Raw genomic sequence first — 21,088 nt, forward strand, 5'->3', positions numbered from 1 at the left:
CCCCTGCCGCAGAGAGTTGTTGATGCCAGTTCATTGGATATATTCAAGAGGGAGTTAGATATGGCTCTTACGGCTAAAGGGATCAAGGGGTATAGAGAGAAAGCAGGAAAGGGGTACTGAGGGAATGATCAGCCATGATCTTATTGAATGGTGGTGCAGGCTCGAAGGGCCGAATGGCCTACTCCTGCACCTATTTTCTATGTTTCTATGAAGCCTCCCCGCCTGGCTATACCTTCCACCACTTGTCCTGCTCAGACCACCGTGCTGGCGGTGTGGCTCTCATCAGCAAATCACACCTCAGTCTGTCCCCCTGATCCTCTGGCACTTTCTCCTCCTTTGAGCATCTCACCCTATTCCACACCTCTCGCCTCTCATTTAAAATTCTCATTCGTTACCATCCACCCAAGTACCAAAAAAATTTTATTACCGATATTTTTTCACTACTTTCCTCCCTCTGCCTCTGCACCGAACGACTTCTCATCTTCGGTGATTTCAACCTCCAAATCAATTCACCATGCTCTCTCTCCTCTGAGTTCACTAGCTTCCTGTCCTCCCTCAATCTCTCTCTCCATGTAAACTCCCCAACTCACATTCAAGTACACCAGACTTGTATTTAGTAACTACTTGTTTCATTCTGCAACTGTTGCATAGACTTTTACTTTTAAGTGGTCCTTAATTTATTTGTTGGTACCACATCCTTCCTTTGTTTATTAGTGTTTCTGCTTCTAAACCTGAAAGTGGCGACATGGTGCATAGAATTGCTGATTGCACTGATTCAGTTATGTGCTGCGTTTCACTAAGCATATTCACCTGAGTCGAAATCGAAGCATGTAAACTGTTCCTTCCTCCCCCTTCCTCCATTAGCATCAGTTTCCCAGCAGCAACCCACACAGTTTGTGAAAATATTAAGCACATGCAATAGAGCGCATATCTTTTAGGTTTGGCACTCGGATACAATTTCTATCTCATGTTGGTTCTGAATTTTTGCAATTATCACTCCAACTTGGGAAGGATAAACATTGAGGAGTCACTTGCTCTGATCATATTTCAGAGTAAAATCTGCCATCTCATCCCTTGGTTTTACTCAGGACTGTGAGACAATTGTTTGGAATTTGGCTGTAATAATAGTGAAACTCAGCATTTGCCATCATTATCATGTGACACTGAAAGCAACTTCTGGCGTCCGCACATGTGCAGTTAAACACAGAAATCTGGAAGTTGCTGTCAGTGATACCTTGCTCCTCCACAGGGTGCACTGTTGCAGATGCATCAACACAGAATCAGTGATTTGACGTGAACTTCAACTTTTTACGTACTATTCACACTGTATTGAAAAGGTTAAGCCTTGTTGAGTGAGGAGTAACTGAGTTTTTAATGGCGTACTAAATCATAATAACTGCTGAACAACCTCTCTGGCCCTGAAAACGAATTTTATAATCCTGAAGTGTCATTCTCTCCATTCCATGATAAAGATTCCATACATTTTTAAAATAATAAAAATTAATTTTTATTTTTTTAAAGTTTGTTTATATTTCAGCTTCGATCTTAATCCTGTGTGTATGTCCCAATCTTTATTTCTCTCTCTGTAAAATGATTAAAAAAAGAATGATAATCAGTGCTTTTTACTTCCTGGTTTGCTGTCAGTGAGAATTCATCAGTCTGATTGACTGCTCAGTCTGCTTGATGACTTCACTGTTCCTGGATGCCACAGATCCCCTATAGATGGTGCTAGAATGAAATTGACATCTTAATAGGGGTAATTGATGCCACAGAGCCCTCTAAAACTTGTGGGCAGCTTTCTTCGAAGTCAATGTCAAGCACTGTCCCTTCGCCGCTGACTGCAAAATCCAGGCCAATAAATTTGACCTAGTTACTATAAGTACCCATTTCAAATCTACACTGGATTCAAAGTAGGAATGAGGTATTTAATTCTAATTTAAAATTTTCTGGCCAGTCCATGAATTGATATAGGGCAGCTTGTAATACTAATCACAAGATAATTACGGTTCATCTTAGTTCATTTATCCAGAACAACCTTACACAGCCCCCACTTACTGCATCTAATTGTTTCTGAAGTGATTTCAGAGTTTTTGTACCCACATTCCAAGTATTGATCACTCTGTGTGAAGAGGCAGCTCCTGATATCAGTCATAAATTTACCTTTAACTATTTTGAACCTTGCTCCCCTTGCCCTACTCTTGCATAAAGTAGGATTAACTTTTTCCATACCATTTATATATTTTATGCCTTTATAAGATCCCTTCTCGGAACACCTCCTTTCCGGGCTGAAAATCCCATGTCTCTCAGGTCTTTCCTCATAACTCACGACACGAGGGATCAGCTCTTCTCTGCACTGGCTCCACTGCTTGATTGTCTCCCTTGTTTTCAGAACTGGTTCAAGATATTTGTTTGATCATGATTTCCTCTGACTTACATTCAACTGTTTTGGCTATTTAATTAAATATTCTATTAGCTTTGTTGATTGCTGCTTTGCACTGATTGAACATATTGCGCCTTGAGTCTAATAACACTCCTGGGTCTCTTTCAACTTCATCGTGGCTATTTGAACACCATTCATGGCATATATATGCTGTCCATTTTCCTTCAGATGGGCAACACGTTACACTTATCTGCGTTAAATTCCATCTGCTATTGTTTGATCCACGCAAATATTTTATTTAACTCAGTATCTAATTTTTGAACTGTCTCCTTTAACTCCACTGCCCCTCCTAGTTTGGTGTCATGTACAAATTTGATCAGTTTGCATTGAGTTTCCAAATCCCCAAAAATTGCTATAAATTAGAAACAGCACTGATCTAAACAATCGAGTCCTGCTGGAGGATTAAGTGATTAAGCGGAGATAGACAGATATTTGAGCGATAAGGGAATAAAGGGTAATGGGGAAAAGGCAGAAAGTGGAACTGAGTCCATGATCAGATTAAATGGCGGAGCAGGCTCAAGGGGTCAAATGGTCTACTCCTGCTCCTATTTCTTATGTTCTTATTACATTAAGTTGATGCCATGACATGAAGTCAATGCAATTTGGGGGTTTGTACTACGTGTATATTAAAGAGTGATTCCATGATGTGCCATTCCCAACGGGAAGCTGCACTCGCAGGGAATACCAGTTGTAGAATCAGGGCTGTTGCCTTGTCTCCAATCTGGACACCCTGAGAATGTTGTTCCTGGCTGAGAGTACCAGATTGTGGAATCATCCATCTAAAGCCATGCTGGTAAGTATGATGTCTTAAGAGTTTCTCTCCTGTATCTCTGTTTTGTGAATTTTGTACCTATTTAAACAATTTGTTTACTTTAGAGTTTATTAATTATTAATTCTCCGCAGGGACAAGCTGATCTGCTGAAACATGCTAAAATTGAAGCATTGGACAACCTGAAGCAAATCCATTATGCTGCAGTGTCTTGTGGTCTGAACAAGCCAGGCACTGGGAATGCAGAATCATCTAAGGCAAGACGGAGTCTAGAGGCTATACCTGAAAAACAAAGTGTTGATATTGGAGCTGGAGACCAAGTTGCTGAATCTCACCAGATTACAACCACTCAAAAGTCCATCAAAGCTGCCAAGTGAATACAACCACAGAACATTTGGTTTGCACTTCCAGGCCTTCTCGGGTTGGTTGGTTTTAGTACTTTGTAAAACCTAAGGCACAATTCTGAGGGTTCAGCATAATGTGATAAAAGGAGCTATGAATGTAACACTTGTCCAAGTGAAAGTGTACAACTCATGATGGGAATATACTACTGCTTCAAACAAGTAGTGGACTTGCCATTACATGTTCATCTGCCAAACTAATATGTATATATGTCACACAAAATTAGTCAAAGTGTAACTTTTTTTCTAGTAACTTATGCTGCCTTTTTACATTCTTTTTGTAAATGTAACATTTATCTAGATAACTAAAATTCATGTCTGCACTTGATTGCGAAATAGTTATTAAATAGTTACAGAAGAATATGTAAAGTATATATATATACAATGAGGTATGTGTAGTGATGCTACCCAAACATTGTAAAGCTTGTTGAGCCATAATGGAAACATGTATTATTGATTGTGGTCGCTGAAGCTTCAGTGCACTTTATGATGACCATTTAATCAAGGGAAAGCTGGAAAAGTTTCACTGTAAAACCTGTTCTTTCAGAGATAGTTGTTTAAGTCAAAAAACATTTGAAATGCTTGTACCAACCTGCTAAAAGCTGCTGACTAGTGGTGACCAAATAGGCAGCAGCTTTTAGCAGGTTGTTGAATATAATTATTATTTTGTGAAGTGCAAATAGAAAAGTTAGGCTTATTAATTTCCACAAGGAAGGATTTCTATGCCAGTAACGTTGTTAATGCAAAGCATTGCCAGCAAAGCAAGCCATGATCTTGTATATTGTTTAATGTGCATGATTCACTGGGATGGAAGGGGGGAACTTTTACACCTCTTTCCCTTCTAGCCCCATGAATCCCATGAAAACAACAGTGTACAATCAATAAATTGTTAACAACATCACCAGTGTTGGCAACCCTGAACTAATTAAACTGTGCTTTGGTTTGTTCAGAGCAAGGCAGAGACAGAGTTTGCATATTTAAAAAAACAAACAAAATCCATTTGATACCCAATAGTGGTCTGGTTCGCAAAACGGTTTAATTTTGGCTGCAGATTTTTGTTCAGATTCCTAAGTACATTATGATTTGAACAAATTAACTGCTATGTCATATAAGTTATGCTTATGCTGTCACTGAAAAATGAAAAAAGAACAAAGGAAACCTTTTGCAGAAACTGACCCTTTAACATACCCAGAAAAAGGCCCCATACAGTCCACCTGGGTGGTCCTAAAAACTATTACCCTTCAATCGCTACTCCCTCAAATATTGGTCCAATTCTTAAACGTTTCTAGAATCTGCCTCCACCGTCTTCCCTGGCATTTGGTTCTACAAGTTCACTAACTTCTGCACAAGGCAGTTAAATGTAAACTGTCTGTGCACCTCACCTCCTAATCTTGAGCCGTGTTCCCAGCGCTAGAGTTTGTGGTAATCTCAAACATAATTAGAGTTCAATTGATCTGTTCCCTTAAGAAACTTGTTTAGGAACTTCCTTGAGCTTTCTGTTCTAATCAATTACAGGCTTTTAAACCTCTTCTTGCAGTGAGAGGGCACATAGTGTAAAGGATTATCTGGATGCAGGTGGACTCCATTATAGCGTGCAGTTCTCTGCCCAAACTTCCTCTCAGCATTGTGGCTATTTGATTCTTTACAGCAAGTATAGGTTGGACCTCTCTGGTCCGGCACCCTCAGGACCTGACCGGTGTAAGCGCGGGAAACCGGGACGCCACCCACGCAAAGCGGCAGTTGCGCACTGACTAATGAGAGCCAGGAAGTACGGGAAGCCAAAGCCAAACCATGGATGTTTCCAGACCAGAGAGGTGCAACCTGTACAATGAAAAGAAAATCTTCCCTGCAATGCTTTGTTAGGTTTCAATTTGGTTGCCTTTTCCTGCCTACCTCCAATGCCTGGATACCCTTGGTGTAGTGCGGCAAACTGAATTGTACACAATACCCCAGGCCTGGCCATTCCAATGCCTTGTACACACATCACTTTCTGGAATTCCTACTCTATTCAACATGCCAAGATCTGGTTAGTTTTCCTTACAACTGCGCAGATTGCGCTGTTGGTTTCAGTGAGCTGTCCATCAAAACCCCCAGATCACTCTCCTGTGTTGTTTCCTGTAGCATAGAGCCATTCAGTTTATGATCTCGCTGTTTATTTCCCTTCACTAATCTTATTATCTTGTAATTGTCTGCATTAAATGTAATTTTCTATTCATTGGCTTCTCTTCCCGATTTATCAAGATCTTTTTATCTCTGGTTTGACTCTTCCCCATTGTTTGTAACTTAAGATACTTTTATCTCTTCCCTAGCATTTATCCCTGTGGTATCCCACTAGATGACACAGCTCCATTCACAACCTTCCTTTGCTGTCTCTGGTTTAGCAATTTTCAGACCACCGCAGAAGCTTGTCTCCCATTGCATGACTTGCTCCCTTTCGTGGCAGTATCAAGAGCCTTAATTTTAAGCCTTAATAATTAAAAACTGCCTTGGTAGGCTGTCATGACAAAGAAACACATTAAAGAAAGAAAGACTTGCATTTATATAGTGCCTTTGATGACCACCCTAAAACTTTTTAATGATGTTGTTTGAGGTTAGAAATATTGGCCAAAACCCCATTACTTCAAAGAAGAAAAATATCACGGGATCTTTTACATCCATCTGAGAAAGCAGACATCTCATTCGAAAGATGGTACCTCCGATAGTGCAGCAATCCCTCAGTACTTAATCTCCGGAGGAAAATATCGGCAAACTTCATAAAATATATCCCTCCTTACATTTCTACTATTTAACCTTAACTGGTGGCATTCCATAGATTACATTTCCTTGATTTAAGTAAAAAAGCCGCCATAGATTTTTGTCTTCTCCGACTGGGAGCTAATCTGATTGAGCAGATCACTCGCTCATTATAAAACCCACCATTGAAATCATTGGAATGAAAATCAGGTGGGTTCTATAAAAGGCTGGTAATGCCCTTCGTCAGATTATTGCCCATATGGTGAAGACGAAAATCTACCTCCATGTTTTATCAAATACTTATCTATGTCTATATTTATCATTATAACTTTAAATTCTATTTCTAACTTGCTGTTTATCTAAAACTATTTTTAAGGAACTAACAACAGCATTAACACTTGTTGTTAGTCTCCTACAAGGGAGGAAAGAATCTTTAACCTAATTTGATAATGAGTTTGTTTTACGCCTGTCTTCTGCTGTTTGACACACATGATCCAAGTCAAAAAGCTTGCTGGTATCTTTACCGATATTCAAAATGAAGCTTCATAATTGATCTACACAAGGTTAGAATAGCTTATTTTTCCTTCACTGAAAACAAATACTTGATATACCTTGTTGACAGCCACTTACATAGACCAGAAAGGTTTAGTGAATGATAAATAAGTATACTCCAAATCTTTCAGCAGTCCACCTTTGCTAATGGGCACCCCTTGGAGTAATTTTCTGTTATGGTGCACGTCAAGAATTTAAATAGTGCAATAAATTGCTTCTATGCCTTCATATCTTTAATAAATAGTGTGAAAAGCAATATGATCTAAAATGCAACAGTGCAGCCATTGACAGCAAAGCCAATTTTCAATCTAATTAGCTAATTTGAAGTCAATCTCATGAGCCTTAAACCTTATCTACAAGCCTTATATGTGAAACATTACTGAAATGCCCTCGAGAAATCCAATTAGATTACATCCACCAAACTGTCCTTGTCAACCAAAGTAGTTCCTCAAAAAGTCCTACTGGAGTTGTGAAACACAACGTGTTGCTCCTAAATCTCTTGACAGCTCATTATGCCCATTGTTTCTTTAAATCAACATTGGTACAATCCTATAAAATGGCCACAAATATTTCCTACCACTGAGTTGGATACTGCATCTATAGTTCATGGATTTTATGTGGTTTTAAATATTGGGAAATCCTTCACTGCTCCACTGTCCTTCCTGTATATGAGAAGGGGTAAATTTTAACTTTCATCTTCAGACAGTAAACTTAGCATTGCAGATCAGCCACCTGATAAAAACACCACCTGATTTTCCTTTTATCGGCTAGGTGTATAACGAGTTAAAATCTATCTTGAAATCTCTAAAAATAAGAAGCAGGCTGCCTATGTCTTTCCCATTTCTTAACAGATTATATTGTGTATAGAAACATAGAAAATAGGTGCAGGAGTAGGCCATTCGGCCCTTCTAGCCTGCACCGCCATTCAATGAGTTCATGGCTGAACATGCAACTTCAGTACCCCATTCCTGCTTTCTTGCCATACCCCTTGATCCCCCTAGTAGTAAGGACTACATCTAACTCCTTTTTGAATATATTTAGTGAATTGGCCTCAACAACTTTCTGTGGTAGAGAATTCCACAGGTTCACCACTCTCTGGGTGAAGAAGTTTCTCCTCATCTCGGTCCTAAATGGCTTACCCCTTATCCTTAGACTGTGACCCCTGGTTCTGGACTTCCCCAACATTGGGAACATTCTTCCTGCATCTAACCTGTCTAACCCCGTCAGAATTTTAAACGTTTCTATGAGGTCCCCTCTCATTCTTCTGAACTCCAGTGAATACAAGCCCAGTTGATTTAGTCTTTCTTGATAGGTCAGTCCTGCCATCCCAGGAATCAGTCTGGTGAACCTTCGCTGCACTCCCTCAATAACAAGAATGTCCTTCCTCAGGTTAGGAGACCAAAACTGTACACAAAACTCCAGATGTGGCCTCACCAAGGCCCTGTACAACTGTAGCAACACCTCCCTGCCCCTGTACTCAAATCCCCTCGCTATGAAGGCCAACATGCCATTTGCTTTCTTAACCGCCTGCTGTACCTGCATGCCAACCTTCAATGACAGTATCCATCTGCTTAGAGTGCCTCGTACATTTGAATTTAGCAAATCAGGAGCAGAGGTCGGAGAACTGTAGCTCCATCTCTGGGTATTATCATCCTATCTCTGATACATTGACCTGTCTTTTATTCCTTGAGTTTTTTCATAGCATTGTCTTTACTAGTGTTCACGTTTGTTATGGATTTCTGAGTTAAATTTCTGGATCTGAAATGTGTGCATATGTTCAGACCAGTTGAAAAATCGTTTCAATCCTTGGAGCATTAAATAAAAGTATATTTTCTGATTCTACAATATGGAGGAGTTGATCCACCCACCACTAAATTGACATATGCGTTTAGAGAAAGAATGAGGATTTTGCAAGTAGCCCATAATAATTTATAGAATGTTTATTTCCAATTGGAGGATCTTCTGAATAAATCATGCCTTGTTTTGGGCGCTCTCCTGTGCTGAAGAATTGCCCTGCTGATCCTTCATCTATATGGAGAACAGATGTTATTTTAAGTAAGCTTTACAACATCATTTACAAATCTCGTCAGAAGTAAAGTAATGGGCCTCAGTCCAATGAATCAAACAATTGACAATTTGAGTCCAGGCATTCATTCACTAGGCTGGCATTAAACTTGCTTCACTCAATTGGGTGCATTTTGCCAATTGGACCACGAACTCTCTCCACAATTGAATTGCACCTCATTTTACCGAGTCGTGATATGTTTGACTTAGCCCTGCAGAAGTGTTATGGCCCAATGCATGTTTCTGGCTGAGTGTGACCATGATTGGTATCATCAAAGAAACCATAAATATGTTTCTTAAAGAACTCAGTGAAAACTTAGTGTGATTATTGAACCATGATTCAGTCATTCAGATACATGACATGTAGAAAACCTTGCAGGAAGATGATTTTATTAACTATGTAACCAAACAAGGCACATCAAAGTCTTCAGAGTCATTTATTTTTTGTTACATGACTGGCTTTGAAATTCAATCAAAACTTGATAAAATAACCTTAGTCAAGATAATAAATTGCTTTATATTACAAATTTAAAATCCCATTTAATCTCTTATCAAGATGCAACTGCAGCATCAGTTCACAATTTAAGAATTTCATTTGATCCTAATAATGTGATCTTACTAAGTTCTCATTGAGTAAAGGGCCTTTTTTAAGTTGTAAAAAGCATCTATATACAACGAAGTGGAATTCAGAGTGCAATGGAGAAATTGATAAATTTTAATTGTATACCTTATCTTGGCTAACTTCTGGATATAATGGAGCGTTTGAAGTTATTGAAAAGTATGGAAGAAAGATGCTATATAAACATGTCAGATTACACAGGAAAATGGTTAGACTTGGTCAGCTCATCAAGTTTTCTGAAATACGAGTCATTCTGTGTGAGGACAAACAAATTAAGGCATTCAATCAAGATTTGGGATTGATTTCAAAATTCTAAATATATTCCACCAAATATTATTTGCAGGTTGTAAAAATCTAATATATTTTCATCATATATGTACATAAGATATGTAAAAATTACAGTTCTGGATATTGCAAAGCAAATATTAGACCATTATGATGAATGTGATGATTGTGTCTAGTTTGTAAACTAGTTGTGTTTTGCACCATGCGGAAATATTACTGGAGTTTTCAAAGGATTAATTTTGGAGGGAATGCCTGATTTAGTCCTCTGTTCTGTTACATTTGAGCTAAAATATAAAACCAAGCAACTTACATCTGTTCACCTCAGCCAGTAGTGCTGAATTTGTAATTAACATAATTGTTTATGATTTCCTACCAAAAAAAATTTCACTAGCTCTTTACTATTATGGGAACTACTGGATTGTAAAAAAAAGCCACTAGTTTTGCTTAGAAATGCAACAATAATGTGAAAAAAAATCATTTTTTATTATTAAAAGGAATTTGAAACCAATTGTTCTGCTTTAATACAACATTCATATAAAAAATAAAAGAGAAAAAGATGGTATTTGTCAGAATAAAATGCTGTTTTCCCAAAGCTGCTGTGTTGTACTTTACTGACCTTGGTAAATATATAACACATATTTAATTATAAGGGCAAAGTTTCATTATTATTGAGCAACTATTATATTGGATTAGTGCCATGATATGCAATCCTAATGCAGTGTAGCAGCATGCAAGGTGAATAACAACATTCTGATACTGATGTTGGAGAAAATGCTCTGCCAGGATTAACTGAGTCAGTGGTAAAACAGAACCGTGTCTGATTTCTTAAGATGGTGGAGAACAGACAATTTCTTTTAAACTCTATATGGGATCTTGCTAATGACCAAGATTGGAGGCTTTATCTTGATAACAGGAGTATGCCTCGTCCTGAAATGAAGCTAGCAGGTTAATTTTATTAGTCTCTGATCAGGTTTAAGCATTGTTTTGCAGCTTGTGCATCAGCATTTTGAATTTTCATTCATTAGGATTGAACTGAAGTACACTTTCCTTCACTTCTTGAGGACTTCTCAAATTTGTATATTTACACTTAAGTTAAGTCTTTGACAATCCATGTTTTCTTACTCAACCTTTCTAATTGGCGGACTCATTTTCTGGTTTTGCAAACTGCACATCTCTACTGTATATTTTCTACCTTCCTACTCATTCGTCTTTACGTCAGAGGTAATTTGTGCTTCTTTTTACTGTAGCCGTTAGGATTTCTATTTTATCAAATGAGAGTATTAATTCCAGTCAGGGCACAACACAACACAGGTGTGAACAACACTACATCAGAGATCCTGCCAACTTTTCTTGTGGCCGCTCTCACCTGAAATTCCAAATGTCTATGCATTACCTAGTCAATGGAAGCTCCCACTCACACAGTGGGCTTCCTGAGCAAGTACTCAAACATGATGATAGGAATTTCTAAGCATTGTTTTGCAGCCATTTAAAAGGCAAGTTATTTCTTTGTTGGTAGTGCAGAGGCTTTGGGGAGTCATGAGATGAGCCATTCACCACAGAATACCTAACTTCTGACCTAGTCTAGTAGCCACGGCCTTTATGTGGCTGGTCCAGTTGAGTTTCTGGTCAATATTGACCATAAGAATGTTGATGTTGGGTGACTTGACAATGGTAGTGCCATTGAATAAAAAGGGAAGGTGGTTACACACCCATTATTGGAGATGGTCATTGCCCGGCATTTGTATAATATGAACAAGAACAAAGGACTGTCCATCCAGAGCATATTTTCAGATTTTAATTAAAAGTCCTATCAATCAATGTTTGAGGCACCAGTCTTTCTGGTTGCATGTCAGCCTCACCCGTTTCCAGTTCTTACTCTTTCTTCTCCCCTTCTTCATTCTCTGCCAATCCTCCTCTGGCTCCGCTCTCTATGCAAGTCTTTCTTTCAGTTGCCCAAAGACTGGCTAACATGGCAAATGCAACCCGGAAGGATCCGATCGCATAAAAATTCAATGCACTGCAGTAGACAGGACTGTTTGTGCTAGATCTTGTTGAGTTTTAGATGGTTTAATCTGTGGAAGCATAGATGATGAAGGCAGATTATCTTGGATATCATGCCTAAGTCTGAAATCTTTGGTCCTAGGTTGAGGTCAGTAGATGCCCAAGGCCTAAATGCAACTGCCTTTACTCTCTCTGTGTGCTGCTTTCTAGATTACTCCATCTCCTTCAAATCTATGACTGCTATTGAAAGACACAATAGAATGTTCATGCTGGCTACTGTAGTTGCTGCCAAGGAAGCAACCGCTTTCAACAATAGTGCTGTGGTGAAATGTCTCTGCAATAGAGTCTTGTGATGCAAAGATATATCGGGACCGAAATTGCCCCTCCCGATGAGATCTCTAGCCGCCTGAAAGTGGCGGCCACAGAATGGCCGCAGAGGGGCTGCCATTTTGTAAATTGCCCTTCATGAGTCTTGGAGCAGTGCCCGGGACCGCTCCACCCGTTTTCCCGCCACGGCGTGCACACGCTGACCCCTTACCGACTGGCGGGGACACCCTCGTGAAATTGCCCCTCGGGAAATGGCCCTTTTCTTGGTATTGCCCCACAGTAGTGGCCCTGCTAGCAGTCGGTGCCCCCGACAGCTTTTTGTTTCGGTGCACTGCTGCGGTCGTCATGTTATTTTTTTTATTGTCAGCAGACTGCCAGTTAGACCCGACAATTATGCCCCCAGGTTTGACCGGGCCGTCAACAGTGCCTTGAATGCCAGGCCACAGGCCTGGCCGAAAACCCTTCCTGGTGGCCCAGTGAACCGAACTTAAAAGTTTGCACAGCTCACAGCGGCCCCACTTTAACTGAAGGGGAGAGAGATGCGTGTAGTGCTGACGTCATCAGCGATGTGCTGATGATGGTCGGGGCAGCAGACCCGCTGCAAGGGCACATCTGCCCCTCAGCGCCACGACATCCACCCCGACCCAAAAAAAACTTCCAAGTGCCGAATATCAACACCGTTTCGGGCGATGGGCAATTTCGGTCCCGATCAACTTTATAACAGCAACAGTGGTAATGCTCCAAAGAAAGTGCAGAATCATGAAAATCATAAAATTCATTGGGACTAGGATTATATAGGATTACCTATAATTAGAAATTATTAAATAAGATGGGGGGAAATTCGGGTCATTTGGGCCTACCTGTTAGCACTCCTGGGGGGGGGCACTAATGGGGCGCAAACAACTTTTCACCCAGGCGCGGCACCAATTCTGTGGGCTGTGTTAGCCCTGAGCAATTTTGTGGGCTGTGTTAGCCCTGAGCAATTCTGTGGGCGTTTAGCAGCTGTGCCTGGGCCACTGTGCCGGCAATGACGATGTCATCATCGTGCACTTTGCCCTGGAGCAAAACTTTGATAGCTCCCACGGCAGGCTTTAGACCACTTGTAGGGCAAAAAATTAAAGGGTAGTTGCGGCACTCAAAATGTTTTAAATAGCCAACATATCAGTCGCGGACTTCTCATTTTCATAGCGCAGGGTCCATGCCGTGATGTTGCAGCCCAGCACTCCGCTTCTGTGCTGGGCTACCACCACGGCACCCCTTTCCCTGGTAGTCTAGCGGTGGCCCCTTCTCCCTAACGTCTGCAACGTGCTCTCCCCTTTAATGGAAGGGGAGGGCCCTGTGTTGCCGCCAGTGCTACACGCCTCTCCGCGTAGCACTGTAACATTCACGTTGGTTAGCACCCCCGAGAAGAAGTGGAGCGTGATATTATGCTCTCCACTTCCTCTCGGGGGCGGTAAGCCCAATTTAGTTGGCTGGGCGGGACTCTGCGCCTGGCGCAGGAAGTCCTGCTCGCAGCTGTTACCGCCCCCCGGTACGTAATTTTGCGTTTATAGAGTCAACCTATAGCTTGGCTTCATCAACAAGTTTATAACACGCTAGTACTTTCTTCCTCCATAACCTTTATGAATAGTGTGAACACTGTTTCTCAGACAAAAGTATTTCCATCATCACCTTCTGGTCTCTTTTGTCAAATCAGTTTTCAAACTAGTTAGTTTTTCATTAATTCTATCAGCCTTAATCTTTCTAAAAAGCCTCACTTGTGGAACTTTTATTAAAAAAAAATGAAAATCTGAATCATTGTATTTCCATCTACAATAATGTTGTGTGTTTGGAATATAACATTGATTTTAACATATCTTTTTCCGCCATTCTTCGATTCTGAGGCCCTGGATTGAAGAAAAATCTCGCTTGTGGTGGCACAATGAACATAGAACTTAAATAAACCTATTTTTCTTTTTTTTAAACTACATCCCATCAACACCTTTAATGAGATTTTATTACAATTACTGGCTGCCATTCGATTCTCAATCAATCTCAAATGGAGTACTCATTACTGCCACTGGTAGGTAATTCATTATAATACATTGTCCTTCATTTTACCATTTGAACTTGGCACATTCAGAGGACATGCTGTTCGAATGGTGACTAAATTCTGTCCTATTTACTCATTTAATGCAAAAGGAACTAAGGGGGATAGTTTCCTTTGTGTGTTAAGTTCACTGGGCTGGAAACTCGGTCCTCTGTTGACACTCATAGCAGCGTAAAGCAGTTGCGACCAGCATCCAGCACCCCGCCGGGACTTTCTGTGCCGGTATCGATGGGGGGGGGGGGGTGGTGCAGTACTGCCCAGGAGAGGTGAGCCGGTGAGCAACACCCCTGACTGCGACACCGGCTCAATTTTTTGATCACGCCCGACCTGTAGCGCTGTGTAGATCGCCCTGGTGGGAACGCCTGCGAAAGCAGGCATTCCAAGCTGTAGCAGCTGCAGCCGGGTGAGTAATGCCGACCTGAGGTAAGTATGATTGGGGTTTTATTTGCAAGTTATGTTGTGGTGGCATAAGCTATGTATTGGGAATGTTTTTGGTGGCTTTTTTCAGGGGATTTTTTTCTCCCCGGGCCTCTGTTATGGCACTCCGAGGCCAGCTCTTTACTTTGGGATTTTCCATTGCTCAGCCGGCCTAGCTGTGAAGATAATTACAATCCTAGCCCCTTTGGGGCTATCCCAGATCAAGCGCACTCCTCAAGTGTTCACTCTCAACTTAAGGTGGAGGTAACCGAATCCTCAGGACGCTAACTTGGTCTAAAGGTCCGGACTATCTCTCACTAAAGGAAAGGAACAACCCGAAAATGTTACCGTCCTCCAGATAGTACTTTTAGCACGTTGAATGCCCCAGATATTGTAAGGGTCTGAGGGTCTCCCCTCAGAAATGTACCTCTTCACCAAAAGAGTGTACGAAGATGTGGTTCGCGAGTTATTGATACAGAAGACTATATGAGAGACAATTCTAAAATATATAGATGTTTATTTAAAGAAGTGATCTGCAATTTACAGTTGGAGTCAGTCAATTGTAACATTAACAGTTCTAAAAAAGGTGAAAAATACAATCTTGTTTCTAGTGGAGATTCTTACTTTTAAGTCTAAACTTCATTACAGTATTACAGTTCTTAAAATAGTTTAAGCAGAATATCCATCAATTATCAAGGTAGCAGTTAGCTTCAATCCCCGAGAAGTGGAAGAGCACAGAGTAAGCATGATGCCTTTTGCCTTTCTCTGTAGTCGAGAAACGCTTTTGCCTATTTAAAGCGAGTCTAACTTTCTCATTCGAGCCTTCAACATTTATACCCTTTTCGGTTGTTTTTCATAAGATCTCTTGTTGATCAAGTTAATTATCACTAGTTATTCTTTAGGTGACCCTTGCATTTCTAGCTGCTATATCAATACATAGCTATTGTGAGTTTACCATTTATGTCCAAAAGGCAGATGTCATTTGTTTGTGTGTTGGGCACTTGAATGTTTGTTACATGATGTGTCATTTTTAAGAAGTTATCCAATAACTTATCCATAGTCCCAAGAATTTGGTCTTTATGCGAGGTACTTGATATTTAGCTAATTCAACTGAACCAACTAGTGTGTCTACTTGTGTCTATTGTTCAGTTTACCATCTATAGTCAAGAGGGCAGATGCCATTTGTTTATGATGAACAATCCAGATTAGACCATTCAGGCGGACTGCTTATTTCAACAATTTTCCTGTTTTAAGAAGTTAATCGAGTTACTTATCCAGGGTCAGCCCTTGAAGGCTAGAATTCTTTCATAGCTATGATTTCCAAATCCAGTTTGTCTTATTTTTAAAGAAGTTATAAGGTAGTGTCTTATTTTTAAAGAAGTTATAAGGTAGTGTCTTATTTTTAAAGAAGTTATAAGGTAGAATTCCTTCACATAGCACCCTTAAAAAAGCATGCAACGCCTCCCTTAGCGCCCCCCTCCAAACTCCGGGCCCAGCTAATTAATTTTGCAGAGGCAGATGCAAACCATTTGCTGGTGCAAAATTTACCACTCCAACCGGGACACTACCCTAACTGAGGCACGACCGAATTAACATCCCAATGAAAGGTAGATTTGAATAAACTAAGAATTAAGTCATGTAGCAAAATGTAACAGATGTCTTCTGTTTTGATCATTAACCTGAGATAATCCCATGATAGATTGGCCCATAACACAGCCATAATATTATTTACAAGCTTCTTTTTTGTTGATTTTTTAATGTGTATTATGAACTTTGATCACAGGGGATGTCATCCTGAATTGTCTTTGATCCCAGAGTTACCCTATATATTTTATCGCAAGGAGAATAATCACCAGCTGGTTGCTAAATAATTGACAAGGCTGGGTCTGAGTCCTCAATAGGCAACAAGAACTAGGTGCATTGCACGAGCGGGATACTGAGCAGCACAACTCACTTTAAAGTATATGTGGCATTGTCACCAACCTCCAGACCATACCACACCCCATGGAACACTGGTTCCACAAGTTGTGGGTGATGAGCTTCAGCTGCTTACCTGTTGGAACCCATGTTCTCATGCCTGGCCTCAAGGTAATGGTAATGTCCAGCACAGACAACAAAAGTCTCAGGTTGGCATCTGCCTTCAGTATGGGGAAGGGCCTGCACAAGACTGCTTGTGTTGTGCCAGCCACCCTGATGTTCTAAATGCTCAAATCTAGTGGTGTATACTGGGCTTACTCATCATCAACTGCTCTATACATGGCCTCATGTGGGGAGCTTTAGCAAAGAGACATGTCTGCCATGAGGCTCACTCCCCCTCCGGGGTACTTGGTAATGGGTCAACATAGGCTAGAGCCCTCACTGCCTGCAATTGCATTCTCTTTTTAGTCCAAATCCACAACATAACTTGGTTCTGGCTCTAGCAGATTGGCGTGAAGTATGCAACCAAATTTCCATTTATAATTGGGACCGACTGCCATGGGCGCATCAATGGCGGCGGCCTTGACCGAATAGGAATTGGTAGTCGAAAAAAGACCAAAGTCGAGTTCACCTTCTACCATCCTGGTAGTCGCAATGCTAATGGAGTTGTTGACTAATCATGGCAACCAATCTCCATCAATCAGTCTACAATAGATCCAGAAATTACAGAGTTTTGGCAACTATGGGCTAAAAATTTGTTTCCGCCCAAAAAAGGGTGCAGCATTGTGTGATCACCCTGCGCCTGCTTAAAGGACTGCAGGCAGCACGCTAACTTTGTGCTGCCTGCTGATTAGCATGATTGCGGTATTCAGCCCAGCATTGAACGTGCTTCTGAGTGGCTGAACACTCAGCAGGGGGTCAAGTTCATGCGGAGCTAGCACCAATTAAAGCTAGCCTGCACTTCTTAAATGGGAGGAGCACCTCTTAAAGGGGAGGTACCATCTACCTGCAGCAGCTCATTGAGCTGGCGGGGGGAAAAGATTGAGAGGAGGTAAAAAACACCGATCTCACAACAGGGGAGAGAGCGTGCACCAAGATTCTCCAATGCAGCGCTGGAGGTCTAGGTGCAGGAGGTCAACTCAAGGAGAGAGATCTGCTTTCACAGGGGGCCAGGAGGCTGTCCAGGCAAATATCCAATGGGAGCAGGTAGCCACTGTGGTGAATGCCAGCAGTGTAGCCCTAAGGACCTAGACGCAATGCAGGAACTGATTCAATGACTGCACATGAATGGTCAAAGTCAGTGAATCCATCTTCAAATGCCATATCCCACCACTACCCTCACACACTGCTCAATGTGCTACACCTTTTTTTCAGACAAGCAGTTTGACAATTTAGAGACCGTGGAGGGGTCGAGAGAAGTGGTGGTGAGGTAGAGTTGGGTAGCAGCGTACCTATGGAAACTGACGCTGTGTTTCCGAATGATGTCACCAAGGGCCAGCATGAGAAATAGGAGGGGGCCAAGGATAGATCCTTGGAGGACACCAAAGGTAACGATGCGGGAGCGGAAAAAGAAGCAGCTGATTCTCTGGCTACGATTAGATGGAAAAGAATTTAACCAGGCGAGTGCAGCCTCACCCAACTGGACGACAGTGGAGAGATGTTGAAGGAGGATGGAGTGGTCAACCGTGTCAAAGCCTACAGACAAGTCGAGAAGGGCATGCAGGTCCACTTGCAGTTAAATTCAAAATGGAGGTTAAATAAGAGACTTCCAGCCTTATTATAATATTTAAATTGACAATCCTCCCTCTGGGAGCGGGTTGGTTGCCTGCCCCCGCCCCTACCCCCCCCCCACCCCACACCGTCCCGCCTCTTCGCCCCCGCTTCTGTTAAAATGGGCGTGTCGGGAATCCCATTTTTAACAATTTTACTGTCCCCATGCTCCAAACCCACCCGTTCTTTTATGGGAAATTTCCAGCCATTGTTTCCTCATCTGCCCTTGCAAGACGAAGCAGAGTCCTCTGGAGGCCAAATAGGCTGAAGAATTCTTTTCTAATTCTCCTCCCACTGGAGTCAGACTGATGATGGGAGGTAATCGATCACCTCCGGAATCGATGACCTTACTCGAGTAAAGGCCCTGGAATTTCTTCCATTGGTACAACCCACAATTTAGACCTGAAAATACATCCATTCCTGTGACCAATCTGCCGACAGCAAGTTACACTCAAATTTCCTGCAAATCTCATTAAAAAAAGCCCAAATGTAAAATGGGTGTAAATCAGCAAACATCAGTGTGAGGAAATGAGGTCCAAGGAAAGCATTGCACTCACACCATATATTTCTTCTTTAAGTATGATAATGAATGTTTCAATTCATTCAATCATCATTCATGTATATTTGGCACAGCACCAGGGAAGCTTTTCAATTTTTAAAGTGGCATGTACTGATGCCATAAAAATTCATTCAAGGGAACAGAAAGTACAATGGTCTCAGTGCGGATAATTTATTTAAAAATACTCAAATAATTGCGATTAAACATCAGAAAAATTACTGTTTCCTGCTGTGATTTCAAATCTGATCGTAATTTTAAGAGAGCATCTGAAGAAACACAATTGCAAGCAAATCGCATATAATGCTCTGTAACATGGAGGGGGTGCCAGCATTATGAGTGGAGGTGTGTTTGGGCGAAGGGATCGATAGACATTTGTAAAAGACCAAGAAGATTTGGGAGTATTATATTTACATTCACTCAAAATTCTATAATCTTTTAGGCCGCATATTTGATTTGTACCCCTATTGCACATGTATCTGGGCGCAAATATGCAGGAACTTACAGGCCAAGGTTTGGGGCCTTTAGAAGACTTGAAAGGCATTGAGGCCAGGTCTCAGCTGGTTTGAGTTCTGCTGAGGTGGTTCAGGTGCGTAAATGGAGGTATTTCCCAGGCAAGCCCTGTCTCCATTCTAATTTTCAGGGTACTTAGGGTATGCCTTCTGGTGGATAGAAATCACAACTATGCTCTGGAATATCATAGGTTTAGAGCTTCACACAGACTGCTAGTTGAATGCAAGTTATTTGTTTTGCTGTTCATCAGCCTCAGAAGGGCAGCTCCTATGTGTCACACAAATGATAATGTAGTGATGATTTAGCAGTAGATGAACTGTACCAAATATGATAGATAGAATTACTGAATGGAATAAATCTAGTATTTCTTATAAATAGCACATTTTAAATAACGGCAAACATTTTAGAAAGTATTGCACCTCAACCTTCAGAACATTCATGAATTTAGATTCTAAGGGCTCGAACTTGGTGGAAGCCAAGTTCCGCCCAAGTGCCACCCAAAGGACCACCGAGATACCTAACAGTACTTTGGACGGGAGTTTCGTGAAAAAGTCCTTGAAAGATGGCCCAGCGTCAAAAGAACGACTGACACCGTGAATCTGGGCGGCAGCGAGCGGGAGCTCCCAATCACCGGCGGCAAAAGTGCCCCCGAGGATTGAGTCGTGCCCAGGGAAGGGGGAGCACAAAGTAAGAAAAATTTTCACCAAAAAAAACCAATGGATGACCTTCAGGGGACCCCATACACATAAATCGCTGGAAAAAAAATGAATAAAAGAAGTTCACTAACATTTTTTTTGCAGCTCTTCTTACTTACCGTTGGGGTTAGACCTGCCTTCACACAGCGGTCCTTCCCCCTGCTACCGCCGACTCCCGCCCGCACCAATCTGGCAGCTTGGCAGCGGGAGGACACTTACGCACCATGAGCGCTAGCAGCCGTCAGCGGGCACTTCCCAGCGGTACTCCCCTCCCACCGGCGGGAAGCCTCCACAAACATGGCACCGAGGGGGACCAGCCAATAAACCCGGCGGCAGTGGGTGGTAAAGCCACCAAGTTCAGGCCCTAATTATTTTCATAGAATGTTATTTAAAAGTTTTCAATGAGTCAAGCTCTGGACTTACATTTTAGTGTCTTTAAAGTTATTTTCAACCACATTGTGAAGAGTAATCAAAGCAGGTGTCCATGGTTGATAATTAAATATGGATTTTAGCATCTACAGCACAGCAACAGGGCATTCTAGTTTATGCTCCACACACGTCTCCTCCTACCCTACTTCATCTAACCCAATCAGCATAAAATTCTACAGAGAATAAAATGGATCTATGCCAATCTGCAGAAGGTAGCACTATGGGATGTGTCGTGTATGTACTTTAGGGATCACTAGCCACTAGATGGCGTCACTGTTGGAGGCCATTGGGCTGCACGCATTTGTGTGCAGCCCAAGTATAAAAGGTCAGCCATTTTTTATATTAGTCACTTTGGGCCTTAATAAAGCAGAGCCAAGGTCATACCTCTTGGAGTTAAGCAGTACTCAGTCTAACAGTTATTGGATACACAACATTTGGCGACAAGGCAACAAGAACCTTTGCATGCAAAAATGAGCACAATTGGATTGTTGGAGCGATTCATGGAAGGAGA

The 21,088-nt window shown here is 41.5% G+C and overlaps 1 protein-coding gene across 2 annotated transcripts in view; it reads left to right on the plus strand.

Annotated features, from left to right (window-relative positions):
• The window catches only part of LOC139264573 (inactive phospholipase C-like protein 2), a 462,803-nt gene extending 458,297 nt beyond the window's left edge, over positions 1-4,506 (plus strand). For both annotated transcript variants that reach the window (XM_070881252.1, XM_070881255.1), the window contains one exon: positions 3,344-4,506. In XM_070881252.1, the coding sequence (XP_070737353.1) occupies positions 3,344-3,586 (243 nt within the window). In that variant the 3' untranslated portion in view covers positions 3,587-4,506. The remainder of the gene's footprint in view (positions 1-3,343) is intronic.
• The last annotated feature ends 16,582 nt before the right edge of the window (positions 4,507-21,088 follow it).

Source organism: Pristiophorus japonicus, chromosome 5 (assembly GCF_044704955.1).
Source record: "Pristiophorus japonicus isolate sPriJap1 chromosome 5, sPriJap1.hap1, whole genome shotgun sequence".
In the NCBI taxonomy this organism is placed as follows: domain Eukaryota; kingdom Metazoa; phylum Chordata; class Chondrichthyes; family Pristiophoridae; genus Pristiophorus; species Pristiophorus japonicus.